Source organism: Thermobia domestica, chromosome 5, assembly GCF_964235325.1.
Source record: "Thermobia domestica chromosome 5, izTheDome1.hap1.1, whole genome shotgun sequence".
NCBI lineage: Eukaryota > Metazoa > Arthropoda > Insecta > Zygentoma > Lepismatidae > Thermobia > Thermobia domestica.
Genome location: NC_137458.1, coordinates 321,545,376 through 321,566,199, shown reverse-complemented (window position 1 = coordinate 321,566,199; position 20,824 = coordinate 321,545,376). Strand labels below are relative to the sequence as shown.

Genomic DNA, 20,824 nt, shown 5'->3' with positions numbered 1-20,824 from the left:
AAAAGTGAAATGTTTCCCCTGATATCGCAGATTTTGTGATTTATACATTTGGAGGTTACGTTAAGTGTCAACGGATATTAAATATTTCTGGAAGATTTTTGTTTAGTACCATCAGTATCACACATTACATTACAAACGTGTACATCTACAGAAATAGAGTTTAAAACATACGCTGAAACACTCATATTTAGATGTTTTCTTGTATTGTCAGTATATATTTTAAGGTAAGTAGGAAATATAAGGAAAGATCCGATATGTTAACCGATCAGAAATCGGTCCAGATTGAAAATTCTCAGCACGCATATGGTTGCAAGCTTCGTGTCTTTTTTTTTTTTTTTTTTTAATGGATTGTTTGTTTATTTATTTTGTAGCCACTTTAACTACGTATTAATATTTTAAAGGGTGAGCATAAGATATCTAAATGCGCCAATTTTTAAAGTAGACAATTATTTTTCCTTGTAGACAAATCGCATATTTGTTCTATTTTCATTGTGCTGACAGCTGACCAGTCTGTACCTTAACGGCGCTACCATTACTTATGCAATTTCTATCTTATCAGATTACGTAGAGATGTGGTCCCTGTAGAAAAAGGTTCCTTATGTTACTTCGTTAATTACTAGATTTCACTCGTAAATTTTCTAAGTAGTGGCTCCACATTGTTAATTTGCACCTTTTCCCGCCAACTTGACTTTGTCTTCATGCTATTCTACATGTCTTAATAACAGTATACTTCACAGTATTCCTACCGCTCCATGCATTTGTTTAGGAAAAAAAAACATGTAATTACCATGGTAACGGAGAGGAAATGACGACATCTCTATTTCAGTCTATTCTAACAGTGGTGCACTCTATAACCTGGCCGTGCGCTACTGCGCCACTTCCAGTAATCCAGCATTTTATGGTGGACTCTCTACGAGCGTGAAGTGGTCATGATGTCATTAAATGGGCTGATACCTACTGGATTAGTGAGAGTATACAACTTTCCTGTAATCCGTCAATTACGGTAATCTGGCACAACCTGGTCTGAAATATGATGGATTAGTGAGAGCAGTCTGTGCTTGTAATTCTTTTTTCTGCTGAATTTGTTTCGTTAACCCTTTTTGCTTGCCGATAATCATCTTGTGACACATTTCATTTTGTAAAAAATATTTGTTGTCTAGTATTTATGGTCAAAGTTTTTGGGCTTCCTTCGTTTCTTGCTCTCTATCTCTCGGTTTTTCTTTTGTCTAAAAAGAACTCTTTCTTCAAATGGTTTGTTTCCATTCATATCTCATTCAGTTATTCAACTGCTTTACTGCAAAACGTAAAAGGGCTATTCGGAAAATAACATCCGATTGGTTAAACAAGAAACACCAATGTAAACAAAAAGAATTTATTATATACATCTGAAAATTATTTCTTGGCTCTATTTTTCAACATAGTTTCCATAAACATTCAAGCACTTATCATGTCTCTGCATTAGGTTAGAAATTTCATCAGCATAAAAATCTCCCGCCTGTGCCTTCATCCAGCCTGTGACGTCATATAACGCAGTCCTTGAAATTTGTGGAAATTCATCGGAAAGCTCCGAGATTGTGAAACGTCTATTTTCACGAACTTTTCCATTAATTTTCTGAACGAGTTCGTCAGTGATCACTGATGGCCTGCCACTCTTCTCTTCGTCATGAATGTTTGTTCGTCCACTTTTAAATGAACGAACCCATTCACGAACAACTCCTTCACTTGTCACACTTGGTCTATACACGGAACAAAGTCCCCGATGGATAGATGCTGCCGAATATTGGTTTGCCTTAAGAAAACGTATAGCAGCTCACACTTCGAGCTGGGCAGGGCTTTATATTGCAGCGCACATTTTGAGAGGCTACATAAGTGGAACTAGTGATCAGACAACCTTCACTCTACCACGGCTGGATGCAGAGTGATCTACCCCGCACGTCTGTGTGCAAAGATGTTAGCACCATCCCCACTACTTCACGCAGGATGACCAATCGGAGGTTACTTTCCGAACGCGCCTCGTATTTAATTACCTCACTTCTCATGTTTGGTGAATGTTAAAAAACAAAAAGGTACAAAAAATAAATAAATAAAATTCAAAGTTTAGAATTTTTAGAATTTATTAACTAACATCTTGTTTTCTTCTTTAAATTCTGGTAATCCTGAGACTGAAAAAGGCCTCAAACTGTACAAATAACATTATATTCATGGAATATAATTTTCACTCGTTTGATTTGTTTCCCCATATTGTACATTAGAAGAAGAAAAAGAAATACAATAATAAAGTCTTTATGCATTGTCTTTGAAAATAACATTACACATCTCATTATTCTTTTTATTCAACGCATAAGTCTTTCCAGCGAAGTTCTGAACTTTGTATTTAGATTTGCGAAGTCTGTGTTTGCTACCAGGGATTCGCTCTATCTTATGAATGTTGTGCCTGAAACAAAATAAGATATATAAGTCACACAAATTGAATAGTAGTTTTGATAACATTGCAGAAAGCACACCTTATTACTAAATTTATGATTTCATGCAATGAATTGTTCAATTGATGATTTTTGTGGTTAAATATTGGACACTGTTCAGACTTGGAAACAGTAGAGCTTAATGTTATAAAAGAAGAAGGGAAAATGGTAGGAAATCGTACAATATCATTCGCAGAAGGATAAAATTAAAAATACAAGAAGGAATATTAGTTATTTAATACCCTATTCAAAATATTAATGATCTTCTTTCTTCTCAACCATATAAATAAATCTTGTTAAAATCCTATTCTGTTGAAAAAGACAATTCTGGACAGATGTCGATGTTCTGATGAAGATCTCTAAGCGTGTTAACCGAAATATTCCTTCTCCAGAACAAGATTGGACATTAGTGGAAACAATGAATTGAGAATACCTAACAAACTTATCACTTATAGGCTACCAAGACTTTTCTAACTCAGAGGCATCTCCTTTAACACTGATAAACGTGAAAAAGAAAGAAAGAAAGAAAGAAAGATAAAAAATGGAGCCTGGACAAGTACAAAAGTTTTGAATACACATATAATACAATTCTATTTTAAGCAATTTATATTTTTAGTGACATTTTATAATGTGTGGATCTTAATAGATACATCTGGTGTCAAAATAGCTAGTATAATTAACTTTTTTTTAAAACTTACAATTTAATACAGGCAGGTTCGGAGTTAGGTCCAATTTGAGCAACTTGAACTATAATTAATAAAGGGTATTAATTGCAATTTAATAATTATACATTTTTTTCTTTATGACAAACTTGGGCTGTTCATGGTTGCAACTCGTTAATGGTTGAGAAGAAAGAAGATCGTTAATATTTTGAATAGGGTATTTACGATAGAGTGTAGAGCTATTCCTTTTCATAATTTAAGTAAATTTACTAATTCCTAATCTACTTCTAGCTAAAAATGCTCGGAAGGAAACAGTAGCCGCGCAAAAGAGTGAAGATGACGATTGTGTGAAAGCTGGTGTACGTGACGTGTCTGGTTTTTAGTATTTTTATAAGATTTTTCTTAGAATTTTTATAATCTAAAATGTTCTTTTACACTATTATAAAGAGTAACTACTTTCAAACTTCTTTGTTTGTTAACAATTTATCAACTGTAAAATAATTTACAATTTATTACTGTTGGAACTCGACTTGTAACACGGAAAAATTCTAATCAAGAATTACTTAAGAGTCTGACATACTAAAAATAATACAAAATTTACCATTTTTCTTTTGCTTGTTTTTCATAAGTGAAAGTAGATAATGAAATGCAACTTACCACAATCATAAATAATGTTATTCTATAACAGAAAATATGAACCTAAAGAACTTTCAGTGTTGCCATCCATAGAAATTACAGTGTTCCCTGAATGACATTTCCCCCAAAATCTAAGTTAAGGCAGCGACTAGAGGAACGAACTTAACTGCATTTGATTACAATCCTGTGAACTACTTTTTAAATAACAGTTGAATTTAGTTTGTAATAAACAAAGTAGTTTTATCATACAATTATTAAAATAAAATAATAATGTTATTTTAAAATTGCACCATTGAAAATTCTTCAGATTCATATTTTCTGTTATAGAATGACCTTATCTGATTGTGGTAACTTGCATTTCATTATCTCCTTTCACTTATGGAAAACAAGCAAAAGAAAAAGTGGTAAATTTTGTATTAGTTTTCGTATGTTAGGCTCTTAAGAGTAATTTTCAACATTACAACACTGCTTACTCATAACCACCGCCCGCTGGACGGAAGGTTCGCTAGTTGCTGTCATTCACTGCCTGCTCAAAGACCCTTTTTCCTATTGTTTTCCCCGAAAAATGTTTTTCGAAGTTTGACGCTAGGGCGCAGCACAAACACACCCTACTCCAAACTTCACAGCATATATCACCATACAGAGTGAGATATATTTCTGTCGTTGTTTTACAATGTGTTGCTACTTGCTAGATATATTTTGAAAAATGGTATACTGCTGTGTTTCTTTTTGTAAATCAAAACAATGAAACCCGGGGTTTCGTGGTGTATATTTTCGTGAAATACCTTCAGAAACTGAACTGAGGCAGAAGTGGTTGAAAGCAATATCAAGCGTTGTTTAGTGCTGTAAGAATGGGGAGTGGAAGCAATGACATGACTGATGCCAGAATAGCCCAAAATGCCATAAAAAGAAGATCTGGATTTATTCTGGCATCAAAAGATGCAAATATTGCATGCCAAACAGACTGTGATTCTACCTCAGAATCCATCAATCTGAATTCGAATAATATAATTCCGCCAATATATATGAACTACTAGGTTCGTTTCTGGTAATCTTAGAGGAAAATCAAGAGCCAAGAACGACCCTTTAGGTAAGTCTGGAAACTGCAGCGCAGGCATTGGTTTCAGAATATTTGGTGCACGTAGCTGAGGAAAAAATAGGCTGTACTACATGTGTCGAAAATATTTCGGTGCCACCAACTAGAACACCAATTAATGGATGTGAAATGCACTCAGGATAGAGGAGGACTTCTCACTTTCTGCGAATTGTAAAAAATATCCACTCATTTAGTGAAGCGGCTTTACCCTATTGCAAAAACGTCAGACTGCCTTTTCCAAACTTGAGTCATTATATAGCTCAAGGGTTATGCCAATCAACTGCGTCCAGATGCCCAAAAGATACAACCCACACATCTCAAGTCGTACCTATAGTGTTACATAAATTCGTAAAAATCTGCTCTAACAAACATTGGCAAGAAGAGACAGTCGGAGAAAGTAACACGAATTCGTTTCAGATCAAGACCTCTTCACGTAAAATATTAAAATTGTGATTTGTGAACTCCAGAATTAATTTAAAAAAAAAAAAAAAAAAAACTATGGAGACAACAGAATATCAAGTGTTCAGTGTTGTTCTTCATATGGCTCTTCTCACAAGATCAGAACACGAAATTATAATGATACTCTCGAGTTAAGTATGTTTCAAATTCTGAAAACATTATAAAATATGTCTATTTAGCAGTGGTGGTTTTAGCAGTAGGCGTAATGGGCACGGAATTATCCAAAAAAATTGAAAATATATAATTATAAACGCTAAATGACAATAAAGAGTAAATATATTTTCCACTACTTATATTAATACCAGATAATTAAGCATCAAACACTACAGTAAAAGAAATTTTCTACTGGCATTGATCAGTTAAATATGTATATGTATTCATAATCAAAGGAGCGGTATACCCAAAATTACAATCCTAAAGCCGCCCCTGCTATTTAGGTATACTTGAAACTCTTACGTGAATTTTTTGTCAATTTTATGTGAACTTTTGTGTATATATTGCTTTATATTTGGTGTGTGAGTGATAGTATCATAAGTACATGAACGGCGAGGCTTATTACCGATCTGGAACGGCATCGCAAGAAGGTATGTAATTTAGTATTTAGTAATTTAGATTTTATTAAAGAAAATAGAAACAAGCACACAAAATAATAAATACTTCGTCAGACGTAGCCTAACAATTTCACAGAAATTTCTTTGAAGTGTACCTTTAAACAAACATTCAAGAAATAACTATACTCAAACATTTAGAAGCCAGAGTTCCGGGGTGGTATAGTAGCGACGCCAAGCGGCGAAATATGGCGCTACTCGTGTACGTGAAAACTCATGGAATGAGCGGGCAGTAAACGACGAGCGAACCTACCGTCCAGCGGGCGGTGCTCATAACAATCTTCTCTTCTATCAGTGGATACTTTCATCAAAATACCGTGAACTATGCTCCTGTATTATTTTCATTATTTTTATTGACTAATTAAAAGAAAAAAGAAGAAAAGATTGTTATCCTATGATTATAAATTGCAATTGTACCAAGGATGTTATAAAATGGAGGATCTACCCATATATAAGATATCTTCATCCAATTAACTCAATGAAGCCACACACACACACACACACACACACACACACACACACACAAAAAAAAAAAACAGAGCATCGGCACTATTCTTGTTTACGGATTAGCTATTTTCGTTTCCGCCATAAATGTTAGCTTAAATCATTGCGATCTTATTGGACGGAGTGGGAGTGGACAAACTGTGACGTATGGCTTCATGATTTTGTTGTATAGGCAGATTCTCTATTTTATAACATCCTTAAGTTCGACTTGTAATTTTTCTCTAATTAATTTTGTTTCCTTAAATTAGGATGTAGTACTATAGAATGCCAGAAACTAATAACAAAGTCGTTAATTAATGATGGTTTCAGCTGTTATTTTACCGTTCTCCGTAAAAACATTTTCATTCTACAACTAAAACTAATTTCATTTTATACATTTATGTAGACGAATTGGGTTAATACTTTAAAATCTAAATAACAAATTGGATCTTTAGTATATAAACTGAAATTGTAGGTAGCAGACCTGCTTACCTAAAATTCAGCAATTACACACAAAAAATAAAACACTGGGAACTCTGCTTTATGATTAATTTTGAGAAATAGTGTACTCAGGAAAGAATAGAAGATAACTATTTCAAGGAGAGAAAAACTATTAAAAAATTAGCCATTTGAGCTTATTGAGTATTAGCCGGTTGATCTAATAAAATTTGAAATATAATGAATCAAGGAAATAAAATGTATATGAGATCATAAAGTATTAGTTGGAAACCCTTAAAAAAATTGAAAGCTTCAAAAGACGGCAAAAAAAGTATAAGAATTTTGAAATATGACTTCAAGAATTGCATAACAACAAAGAAACGTTGAATTTCATTTCAATTTTCAAAAATTAAAAGTGCGAATGAAACATTATAATTTTAATGTTAGCATGACGATTTCCTGTAGTAAGAGGCTAATTTGCATAGTATACATGATTTCATTTTTCAAATTGTGTACCAAATACAGCATTATGAAAACTTGAACACTTTGGAAAACTTGTTTTGCACGACTTCCTAATCTGAAAAGTTTACATAACGGAGTACGGATATGTCCTTCAAAATCATCGCTAAGTACCAGTAGTTTAAAATTCCCTGCAATGATGACATAACCTATACATTTTACTATTCTAGAGTACTATGACCAGTAAAAGTTACAGAAGATTTTCCACGGACTTTTGAAAATACTGCAAAGGCCCTTTAACCCTTTCTCTGGGGTATTAAATTTTCGGGTGGTTCTTGGAAAAGGGGCAATTAAGCAGCCAAAAAATGAAATTTTCATATTTTCCTGAAATATGGTTTAAAGACACCAAAATATCTATTAGAAATACATAAATTGTATAAACTGTTGAACATGTCAAATTTAGCGATTGTATTTTCCAGTAAATGATATATAACGTATGACATAATATATAACACATGACATGTAGCAAAATAACATGTTGTGTTTGTTTGAAGTTGACAAAATGCAAAATTATACAATATTGTGTAACGTTATATTTGAAATACATAAAATCTATATATGGTTATGCAGCTATCTGACTGTTTCTAATTGTCTTACTGTTGTCCGGCATTAGTTCCTCCTGTACTTAGCTAGCCTCAAACCCACAAATTCACCACAACAGAATGACGCAAAGCTTTCGTATTCATTCGTGCTTAACTAAAGAGTTCCAAAAAATCGCCGCCAGTTGGCAGCACAATGCAACAGATTATCACTACTATTTGTTTCGTATACAATGAGTGCCTGAAATCAACTATTGCAGCGAAGTATAAACAGAAATAAACGTTGTGGGCTAAAGTAGATTTTCGCAGCGAAAGGCAAAAATTCTTAGATTGACTAAAGTCGATTTCCGCAGCGAAAGGTAAAAATTCTCAGATTGACTAAAGTCGATTTTCTCAGCGAAAGAGTTAAGACATTACTTATCGTTTCTTTGAACAAACTCCATGGCTCTGGATAAGTAGAGTAACAAATAAAACACAGTTCTGACCAGAGCAGAATGAAATATATTAAAAACTATACTTACAATGTTACAGTTTCAAGGACCTAACGTCCTCTTCATCAGACACAAACACTCACAGACACAGTGTGTTTGTGTCTGATGAAGAGGACGTTAGGTCCTTGAAACTGTAACATTGTAAGTATCGTTTCTTTCTATAAAGATTCCTCTACATGGTACTCCATTTAATCTCAGACTTATCAGCTCTAGTGTTACTATTGTTATAAACTTACTTCAAAACAACATCTGGCTGTTCAATCCTTAAACATAGAGCAATGTTGTTGTAGAAATCAAGGTCAGATGACAAACTAATCATCCCTTCCGTTGCTAAATTAAATTCCACTTGACTTTTCACGAATGACGAGTCAACCTTGATTAATCCTTGTATGGCTAAACCAGCTCTGTAAAATATAATTAGGAAAAGAATTCAGTAATGACAAAAATAGTATGAAAAAAAAGAAATAAAAATCAGATACTAAATTTTCATTCAGAAGTTAAAGAATAGAAAAATAAAGTTATTCAGAAAGTTAATGAGTTGCGCTTTCACTGTGCGCAACTCATCACGTGACAGAATTTTTCCCCCTATGTTCCGGCTCGCTGACTAGCTTCGCACCAAAAATCATAGCTGTTCCGAAAATAATCTGCCTATACAGACAATTATGCTCGGATATGAATGATTATACATTAATTTCTAGAGAGCCTTATTTCAACTCTTGATTCAATGGTTATTTGACAATTACTTGACTGTGGAAAACAAAATTTCCTTTAAACATATAGTTAAAAATTGAATATTCGTTTCTGCAAAGAAAATTCAACATGATAGTTACTTAATTCAGTTGAGGAAACGTTGAATCAACCAATTTGGTAACTATCTTGATATGAAACTTCGGTAGAACAAGTTTGTAATGTAAAAATTACTAAGCTCCAGGCCTGGTTTTCGGCTACAAAATATTTAGCTGTTATAGTATGAGTTAAAATTAAATTTGATTACCTATGTAGCATTTAAAAGTTGAAGTTTTACTACATTGTATTTAACAACCATCAAAAGACAATCAATTGCGTGGAAGTCATTTGTTACCATGTTGCATTTCATCGTACATACTTTAATATATTAAAAATGTCAGTACTGTAATATGATTTCCCCATTGTCATCCAAATCACAACTTCCCTACGTTTTTCAACACAATCTATGTTACTAAAAAGATGTTTTTAGTAATCAATGAGAGATTTACGAATTGATTTTTGAATTATGAATAGTCTGTGAAGAATGTTATAGTACGGTGAACAGTTTGTGAAGAGTGTAATAGTAAATAGTCTGTGGTGTTTGGCTGGGAATAATCTATAAAAAGTGTAATAGTAAATAGTCCGTGGCGTTTGGCTGGTCAATAGTTTGTGAAGAATGTTATAGTATAGTGAATAGTCTGTGAAGAAAGTTATAGTATAGTGAATAGTCTGTGAAAAATGTTATAGTGTAGTGAATAGTCTGTGAAAAATGTTATAGTATAGTGAATAGTCTGTGAAGAGTGGAAGAGTGTGTGGCGTTTAGCATGAATCGACAGTTTTGTGAACAGGAGTTAAGGAATACAAGTACGCATGTTACAAGAATTGCAAGGAAAAGCAGGGACAATAATATTTCTTGCATGAAAATAACAATTAGTATCAATAAAGAAATTTGAAGTGTTGTGTGTTATTTGTACAAAAGTAATTTTTACACAAAAAAATAAAATTTAACGTAAGCATTTGTTGGCCTAGTGGGAATATTACTGTTCTTTCAAAGCCTCGCAACTGCGACGGAGTCTACGATACAAGAAGCTCTTAATCAAGTGACACTAAAAATCTAAATGTTGGGTTTTCTTATAATTTGAACGAATTATCAATATCAGAGTTTGTTATTAAATGCTTCTGGTAAGAAGAAAATGCACTTAAGGTTTCAATACATGAAATTTATTTCTAGTATGTACCAAATTGCAGTCTTGTTCAAAAACTACTGATCATCCACGCTTCTTAGGAAGTTTTGTACTTTTATCTGTAAACAAAAGTAAATCAAACAATTTTGACTCTTGTGTGACTACTTAACATCTTTATTTTAAGCCGAAACACTAACTTTTCATATTTTATAAGCAGTTTTGAGAATATATCCTTTTAAAGACAGGTAAGTGGTCAGATTTTTTCTTTTTAACACGCCTAACATGAAATACCCAGAAATTTCAAACCAATGACAATATATAATGTTATAAGTATAGATTTACATATTGCAGACTGCTGACAGTAATTTTGGAAATAAGTTTTAATGTACACTCATGTCCAAAATTATTGTCGCATGTCTATAAATATGTTGTTGTAGGAATATAATTTGATAACGAATTTGTCCGGTATTTCTTGTAATGTTAGTATGTGTATAATCAGCAAAGACATGTATGTGGTAAATTTCATGTCAAAAGAGCAGTAAATAAGAACAATAAAACGAAAACAAAACTTTCTTGTCCATTTAGCAAAATTTTATTTTACTCATTCTAATTTTCGTATTTATAATTCTTTTCCTATGAAATTTGCCACAAATTTTCATTTTCCGATTATAGACATAGTATCAGTAGTAAAAATACTCTGCAAAATCATTATCAAATTATATTCTTACAAGAAGACAGTTATAGATATGCGACAATAATTTTGGACATGAGTACATACTAGTTAGTAAACAATTTAATCAATATATTTTAATTTGATTCTAACATGGAAATCATTAACAGACCGAATGTATACCTACAAAGAAATTAAATGTCGACTGAAAACAGGAAATTAGTTTTATTACTCAGTCCACACTCTTCGCAAATTCAATGGAACAATTTGAAGCTTAAAATATGTAAAACGATAATTCTATATTTTGTCCTGTATGGTTGTGAAACATGATCGCTTACTTTGAGGAAAGAATGTAAACTAAAAGTTCTTGAAAGTAAAATCCTAAGGCGAATATTCGGACCTGAGAGGGATGGGAACGAAAAATGACGGAAACTACATAATTTATACTGTTTATCTAACATTGTTAGAGTGATTAATTTTGTAAAATTCAGGAGGATAGATCATATAGCTAGAATGGAAAAAAGTAGGAAAGTTTTCAAATTTTTAGCTAGAAATCCAATGGGAAAAAGACTATTAGGAAGACCTAGGAGCAGATGGAAGAGCAATATCAGAATGAATCTAGCAACAGAGGCGGATCCAGGGGGGCGATCGCCCCCCCCCCCCCTCCAGAAGAGGAAGCTTTCTTATTTTATATATATAAATAAAATCCATCCCAAAGTTTGGAGCCCTTAAAAGTAGCAGTATAACCCACCGCCTCCGCCCAGAAGTCGGTCCTGGATCTGTCCCTGTCTAGCAGGAATAAAAATACAAGATAGAAACTAGATCCAGTTAGCTAAAGACGGAGGTGAATGGAGAGCTTTTGTAAATGTGGCATTGAACCTTCGGGTTTCATGGGTCATTAGTTTGTAGAAGTCATAATCATATCGGTCACTAGTCATAATCATAAAAGTTAGTCCCTTGTTCCCTTGGTGTTATTTGTGGCTAGTTTTTAAAGTTTATGTGTATTAATGTAATACAAGGACAATCGCATTATGTGTTTCTGCAGGTAATTCGAAAAGAGGTATCAGAAGAATTACGACAGAAGAATGATTACAAGGAGTGGGTTTAAATTGAAGGTCATTTACTGTACGAGAAGTGGGATTGAGCACATAAAAGTGAGCCTGTCCAATACATTATAGGAACAGTGGATATACTAATTTATGTTGTTTTACATCATTTTTCTCATATAATTATTGCTACCTCCATGACTAAACTTTGAGCAGTATAACTTGACTGAAGAAATGTATTAACATTTATTCAGTCACTGGTAAAATATCGTTTCTAAATCCACATGAAATTTCCTCCTCTAAACTGAACTGAACTGAACTGAATTGAACTGAAAACCAGTACAAAACTTGTGTAGGAACTCCACCTTTGTACTTTCTCCGCAGAAGAGCCTTTTATCAATTCATATTTTAATGTATCAAGTTAATTGTTTTTATTCATTATTAGGAAGAGGATTAAGTGAAAACATCCCCTAGATTTTTTCACAAAGTTGATCCATTACTTTAGAAGAGATTTGTAGAACATTTTGGTAACATGACTAGTACTCGGAAGAACATTATGTGAACAATGTACTGTCTGTGTGTTGTTATTGATATTCAGTATTTGTGGAACTCTTGATGCCTTTTGAAAACAAACAATAGTAGTTTACTTTCGCCAATTTACAAAGAGAAAAAAAAAAAAAAAAAAACAAGAAACAATTCCCTAAGAAATATTAATTATCATTACGTTTACTGTATTATAAAATTAAGAAGAATCAGACATTTTTAAAACATCTTTCCCTATGTGCGTAAGAACTTTTTGTTACAAGGTGCAGTGATAAGTTACTGGACATTATTATTATTATTATTATTATTATTATTAATGTTCAGTAACATATCACTGAAGTCTTGTAATTGCAGTCTTAATAATAATAATAATAATAATACCCTGAAATGTATGCAACTTTTTAACCATTATGAACCAGAGGTCCAGCGTACCGGCACCTTTATTTTAGAAATAAAACACTGTATATATATATATATATATATATACAATATATATATACATATATATATACAATATATATATATGTATATACAGTATAACCTCATTAACACGAACTCGCTTAAGCCGAACACTTGGTTAGGACGAACAAAATTTCGGTCCCGGCATCGCTGTACGTTATCTTATATGAAGTTTTATCGGTTAACACGAATTTCGGTTAGCACGAATTACGAACTAATTTTTAGTCCCTTGAGTCAGTAAATGTTTTCATTTAACACGAACTTTCAATCCTTAGTTTTTTTCCAGATCATTATTCCTATTTTAAATTTCACTCCAGATCAGTTTTTGTCATACAGTATTTATACAGATGAAAATTGCCTTGTAAATAAGAGAAAAACCAGAAACGGGTATCTTTCCTCTCTTATGAGGTGTTGATTCTGTCCTCCGTCAAGCGCTGAACATGCAGGTGCTTGGCAGACGAGCTGGTGACAGCTCGAGACAAAACGTCTTCTCTCCCATGTAACTCCAAACTGGTGACAGCAGGCAAATACCTTTCCGTTACTAGCGGTACCCAACCTGCTAGCGGAGTTGTCAATTTTATAACTTGACCTTGATTTTCTGCGGGGAAACTTTTTTTTATCTTCGAAGATAGGATAATAAGCTTACTGTAGTGTTTTCACTTTTCAGAGGATGATACCGAGACCGAAAGTAGTCTCGATCTCGATCTTAACTCGAATTTGAGACCGAGCCGTGCTTTTCGAAATCGAGACGTGACCGAAACTCTCAGTCTCGTCTCGATACAATTCTGTGGATGGTATCAAGACGGAGAATAATCTTGGTCTCGTCTCGAATTTGGAACCGAGACGAGACCGAGACTACTCAGTCTCGTCTCTATACCATCTCTAGTGTTTTCTATGACATACATAATATACTGTAGTAGTATGTATAGTCTGTATACTATAGTGCGTATGTATGGAGAAAATGTATTCCAAATAATAAAATTTGGGTCCCCGGTTAACACGAATTTTTTTAACACGAACTCCTGATTTTTCAGTCCCTTGGAATTCGTGTTAACACATATATATATATATATATATATATATATATATATATATATATATATATATATATATATATATATATATATATATATATATATATATATATATATATATATATATATATATATATATACATATATATATCGGGTGTTCTAAAAATGGCGCCCACGGACCACAGAGAACTATTCTACACGCTAAAATAAAGCAAAAGTGTTATATGATGGTATGCCCTCCGGGGCCTCCTTCAGCCGCCATGGGGAATCAAAATTTCACAATGTGGCAACATCGCAGATTAACTTGGAGCGATTTACATTACTTTACGTATACAACAAGCAGTTTAATCGATTGCTACACTAATAAGTGATGCTAGTGTCAATCAATATAGACTTTAGCTGCCATCTGGAAAGAATCGATGTAACTATTTGACAGATTGCTAGATCTAATCTATGGTTCTTTCTTTGCGACGTTGCCATATAGTGCAATTTATGTCTAAAGACAAGGACTCGAAAAGTATACATTTATATATAGTTTTTGCTTTATTTTAACTTGTAGAATAATACTTTGTGCTCCGTGATTATATATATGAGGAACCAACAAAAAAGTTTATGATTATCATTGTAATAAGTAATACTCTATGTAACAAAAGAAACACTGACCAAAGCTTTAACATATACTGTATTTTAAACTATAATTTGTAACGGTTTTGGTAACGGATATCTAACATATCCTTTATCAGACACTCTATGAAGTATTTTTCACTTTGGGAACAAAATTTCAACTATAGAAAATTAAATAAAATAATAATTATTTTACTTACCGTTTATCCATAACTGTGTGAGCATTTCTATTCCATAAACTCAGTTGAATTTCCCCTGAGAGATCCAGTGATATCACTCCCACTAAACTGAGGTCGGCCACAAATCCATTTTGGAGAGGTACGATTTGTAAATGGTCCAATAAGAGTGAAATTACCTGTAAATTCGAAGATTTATATGTACACATTAGCTCAACCTGCGCTTTCTACACAATGCATCATTCACATATGAGCATGAATCTTCTTATCATTCCTTACAACATCTGTATATGTCCCTTTATAGACACAAGTGAAGGAGGTCTTGAAAGAAAAAAATCGGCAACGGATATCATAAAGGGGGAGATTTTTTTCGATTATTTATTCATTATCTCGAACCCTTTGCAAGATTTGAGCCTACTTCCGGTTGGAGTTTCTAATTCATGTAGGATCAGTGATTTTTTCTTCTTACATGCAGTATGTAATTAACAAATACATTGCACACACAATTAATTATAATGTCTGCGATATATGATGTTCATTGAGTAAAACACTGCAAATAATAAAGATTCATCTTAGGCTGGAGAAATGGTTCTCATTCATTTTCCATTATCATTTGGCCATGAAACAAAAGCCTGAGAGATATACAACCCTTGTATACAAATATACAGTGTTGGAATGTATAACTCGTAGGATATGATGCTTTTCTTTTTAAACATTTCAACACTTCCAGTGTACCCCTAAAAATGTAATAAAGAAATAACGGCCATGTTTTTTAAACATTTAATTAGAACTGATTAAATATTTAACTGAAAATAGGCATAGTCAATCGTCTTGGGGTTTCGAAATTTGGATTCTGTGTAACAAAATACATCGAATTCATACCCTGGGGTCCGGTGCATGTTGCTTTTATTTATTTTATTTATTTATTTATTTATTTATTTGTGTGCGTGTGTGTGTGTGTGTGGCTGTTATGAAAGAATTGATGAAATACAAATGTGGGAGGAAACTGAAGAACCCGAAGATAACACGATGTTGTCCACCACAAATCCACTGTCCTTGGATCAAACCAGAGACCCTTTGCACCAGAACAGAGAGTTCTACCACTGAAACTTTATAAAAAATTTCAGAGTTTAATTGTAATTAATTTATATTAAATTTCCTTAATAGTTCTATGGCAATAAACATGTATTAATCCAGTGAGAATTCCATTTCAGTATCATAATAGGTCTCGATCAAGTGGATCTTAGAAGATCGTTTACATTTAGAGGATACAGATCGAAAATGAACACCTAGTTATAACAAACTCTCAAATTCCTGCCAATTGAAGCAGACGACGAAACTGATCCGTGAATAGAAAAATGAAATGAAATCTTTGAGTTTTACGTCCCACAGTTATGCCGGTTAGGCTAAAGGAGACGGTGATGATGAGTAATGAATGAAATGGTGGAATGAAGAAAGTGGGAGGAAACGGAAGAACCCCGAGAAAACCTACGCACACGGTGTTTGTCCACCACAAAGTTCACTTGGCGGGGGCTGGGATCGAACCCGGGACCCCAAGCACCAGAGGTGAACACTCTACCACTGAGCCACCGCGGCCCCATATCCGTGAATAAAGTGTAATGTACAATGTCCGATATGTGTCGTCAGATCCTCTAAAACATAGTGTTTGATTAATCTATGTTAGCACATTCCAATAGGATAACATAGTTTCCTGGAGTGCAAATATTTATACTGCTAGAATCTAAAAGAAAAGTTGATTTAAGCTCCATACATTCATTCGTTTAGGTTTGTCCAGCTATAAGTGAAATACACAAGTTACAAAAATGCTTACAACCCTACAAGCTGACAAATAATATCCTCTATGACAAACAATCATGACACTTTCTCTTAGCAAACAGATGCTTGGTTAAATGCCATGGCTAATTAATACGCACACAGGTTTATTTCTTGCACAAAATGAGAAATTGAATAAAATACTATTAACGGACATCGACAAGAGAATATTGTGGTAATACAGCCATAATTACTGAGTTCTTTTATATGTAATACGCAGGGCTAATTTGCGCATGGGCCAACACAGATTATGGCCGCCCCTGCGGCAATTATTTTTAAGACCAATTATTATTTTTTTTTTTTATACTCCAGTTCTGGAAATTAGAAATTTGGCGAGAAATTACAAGAATTTACCGGAAAACTATAGGAATTTGACTGCTAACATTGATATTGAAGGGATGACATTTTCTAATGACCCGAATTGGCAAAAATATTAAATATTGTCCTGGTGATATATGTTAATCCTAATTTTCAGTCTATGCTTTCACTCTAGCTGCCCAGTTTCAACTTCCCTTAAACCAATGAGTAAAAAAGTGACCATCCTAGTTTTGTCTACGGGCCTAATAGCTCTACCTATAAAAATTTACTATTAGGCACAACACATCCATATATTCATTTTAAGAGGAAGTTAGCACAAACCCTCTCTCTCTTTTGTTTAAAAAAAAAAAAAAAAAAAACACTCAAACCTACACAGGAAAGTGTAGAAAAACAACATCAATATGTGGGCACTACAGTAGGATGAAATGCTAGTACCCTAGCGCATTGGGGTACTAGTTCCCGTGGGCTTACCAAAGTCAACGTGATGAATCTGTCCAGCAAGCAGATGAAAAAAAAAAGCAAAAAGAAATATATAGAATAGAATAAAGAATTTTGTCTTATATTATATATATATATATATATCAGTGGCGGCTGGTACTATATGTTGCATGGTTGTGCAACCGGATATTTTTTTAAATACTAAAAATATTTTTAAGTGTTAAAGTAGTGTATCAGTAAAAAATAAACCTTTGCTCTTGAGCGCAAAACAGTATTGATGCATTTCTGAAAAAAGTCAATTAAAAAACGGAAAGAAAGAGAGAGATTTACCTTTCCAGTGGCAGCGAACGTTGCCACTGGAAGCAGTAACATTGAGCATATGGCAGCGAGCTCCTATCTCTTAACATGGGGAAGTGGATTTATTCTTGCAACGCTCCTATCTTCCCGTATTGGTCCCTTACGGTTGCATTTTTTCCGCAACTGGTCAGCTTCTGTAATAGTTACGAATTCCTCCGCTTAGCAGCGCTTGACTCAGTTGATAGGGTGAGGAAGATACAGACGCGTGGAAGAAAGAAGTTATTCACAAAACATAAACTCGCAAAGAACAAATATAAGTCTGGTGGTAGCAGGGACGGATCCAGGCTGAAAGTTTGGGGGGCGGTCTTTCGAAGTCAATAGATTTTATTTAACATTTATAATACAAAGGTGAAAATTCTTGGGATAAGATTTATTTTTTTAAAAAAATCCTATTCTGGGGGGGAAGGGGGGTCAATCGAGTCTCCAAGAAGAAAATGTCTTACTACGGGTCTAATTCCTAGCTCTGTGTCCTTCGTGCACATGATTCCGTGTTCGATTTCCGGCGGAGAGCATAAATTAATATCAAATCATTCACTTCCAATACTCATCTGTCTTCTTTAGCCTAATTTGCTGGAATGTTAAACTATTTTTTTTTTTAATTTTCAAAGGAAAACATCTTAGATTTCATGCTTCTTTACAGACAAAAAATACGTGGTTCCTGAAAATGGACTTTTTGTTCCGTATATTTATACTGTACAAAGAAATGCTAACAAAATGCGTATTGTCGGAGGAGAGAGGTGTTTCTGAACCCCAAAGAAAATAAAGCGGAAAATATTTGCGGTAGCGATGCTTTCTATTCAGAGAAACTTGGCGAGCAGCATTTCAGATTTCAATAAAGTCATAGAAAAATTTGAAGCCCGAAAGATCGAAGAAAGACCTTCCATTCTAAAAAAAAAATGCATAGTTTATATAATTAAACTAGCAGCGTTCACCCCGCTTCGCTGCGGTCACCCCGGAACGCAATAAACTTTGTTACTTAGATAATTTTTACTTTTTCGCTTTCAAGTGATATGATAAAAACCATAGAAGATTGCACTAATGTTAACATTATATCGCCTGTCATTTATGTTAACCCGCCCCGCTTCGCTGCGGTCACCCCAACCCGCCCCGCTTCGCTGCGGTCATCCCGGAACGCAATAAACTTTGTTACTTAGATAATTTTTACTTTTTCGCTTTCAAGTGATTTATAGCGCCTGTCAGTTATGTTAACCCGCCGAGTCACAGGGTCATGCGGGTTGCATATAAATACGTTTATTTTTATACCTATGATGAACTAATAACAAAGGATTTGTACGTATGGACACCTGAATGGTCAATTATCTCAAGACACTGGTAATTGAAAATTAAAGTGATATGATAAAAAACATCTAGGGTCCACATCCTAACAACCCCCCAAAAATGAAAGAAATCGGTTCAGCCGTATTAGCGTGATGAGCGGACAAAGGATTTTTTGTACGTATTGACACCTGATTGGTCAATTATCTCAAGACACTGGTAATTGAAAATTAAAGTGATATGATAAAAACCATCTAGGGTCCAAATCCTAACAACCCCCCAAAAATGAAAGAAATCGGTTCAGCCGTATTAGCGTGATGAGCGGACAAAGGATTTTGTGCGTTCTCTTTTATATATATAGATAATTTTGTTTAACTGCGTGCATGCAATTTTCTTGCTTTTTTTTTCTTCTTTTCGGATTAACGCCATCATTCATGGCTTACAGCACATACTATATATTCGATTTATCTCGTGTCCAATAACATGAGTGCAGAGGTTTTGTATATAAATAGTGTATAAACGTACATTGATAGTGGTTGTTTGAAAAAAAGGAAATAGCTTATATATTAAATTAATATTCGAGAAATAATTTAATCAATAATATACAAATAGAGCTTAAAAGACTTTCCTCTTCATATTTCCTGAATATTTCTTGGATAGGACTCAAGAATGCTGGGGGAGGGGAACACTTGCGCGTACCTACATACCTTTGATATTGCAACATTGCAACCGGTGCTTGTACAGACTACGACCCGCTACTGATATATATACAGGATGTTTCAAAACAACACCGACAAGGTTTGGGAGGTGATTCCTGACACCGAGGTAAGACAAAAATTATAGCCAAATCTGGGTGGAGAAATCCGTCATTTCAGTGTTATGGGCTGCCAAAAATATGAAAAAATGAACTTTCTTTAAAGGTCCTCAGTTCCAATACTATGGGACTTACCGTAGTCGGTCCAAGACTTCATTAAGGAACTAATATGTGCCCTATCCAAAAATACGTGTTTCAAAATCCTGCAGTACTCACGCAACAAGTTTTTATAGAAGGTTTAGCTACGGCTAATATAATTTGAACTACTCACCCAATACCTCTATAAAAATTGTTGCGGAAGCACTGCAGGATTCTGGAGCATACATATTTGGACAGGGCACAGGTTAGTTCCTAAATAAAGTCTTGATCCGACTACGATAGGTTCCATAGTACTGGAGCTATGAACCTTTAAAGTTCAATTTTTCATGTTTTCGCCAGCCTGTAACTCTGAAATAACGAATTTCTGCACCCAGGTTGGTCTGCACCTTTTGTCTTACGTTGGTGTCAGGAATCACCTCCCAAACGTTGTCAGTGTTGTTTTGAAGCACCCTATATACATCAACACGAATGAGCTTTTAACGCATCTCATCCATTTATGAAGTTTAACTCCATTTTGTTAACTACTGCAAAAAATAATAATAAATAAATAAGTAGATAAATAAATAAATAAATAAATAAATAAAGTGATTTATCTACATAAATATACCTGAAATATGGGAGTTCTCTCTGATCCAGCCCCAGACCACACCAGTCCCATTAACTCTCCTTGACCGTTGAAGAAGACAAAAGGCCTGATTTGGACTCCCTGAACTGTCAACTCCATTCCGGCTGTTGCTGACTCCTCCTCATCACTATCACTATCATCTTCGTCAGATGGCACGAAAGAACTTAGGCCTCCAGCAAACATTCCCAGCTATATGAAAACATGAAATAA

The 20,824-nt window shown here is 34.0% G+C and overlaps 1 protein-coding gene across 2 annotated transcripts in view; it reads right to left on the bottom strand.

The window, feature by feature from the left end:
* Positions 1-2,096: 2,096 nt before the first annotated feature.
* The window catches only part of Mtp (microsomal triacylglycerol transfer protein), a 159,221-nt gene continuing 140,493 nt past the window's right edge, over positions 2,097-20,824 (bottom strand). For both annotated transcript variants that reach the window (XM_081760536.1, XM_081760537.1), the window contains 4 exons: positions 20,597-20,803; positions 14,880-15,034; positions 8,630-8,797; positions 2,097-2,434 (listed from right to left, as the gene is read on the bottom strand). In XM_081760536.1, coding sequence (XP_081616662.1) covers positions 2,284-2,434; positions 8,630-8,797; positions 14,880-15,034; positions 20,597-20,803 — 681 coding nt within the window. In that variant the 3' untranslated portion in view covers positions 2,097-2,283. The remainder of the gene's footprint in view (positions 2,435-8,629; positions 8,798-14,879; positions 15,035-20,596; positions 20,804-20,824) is intronic.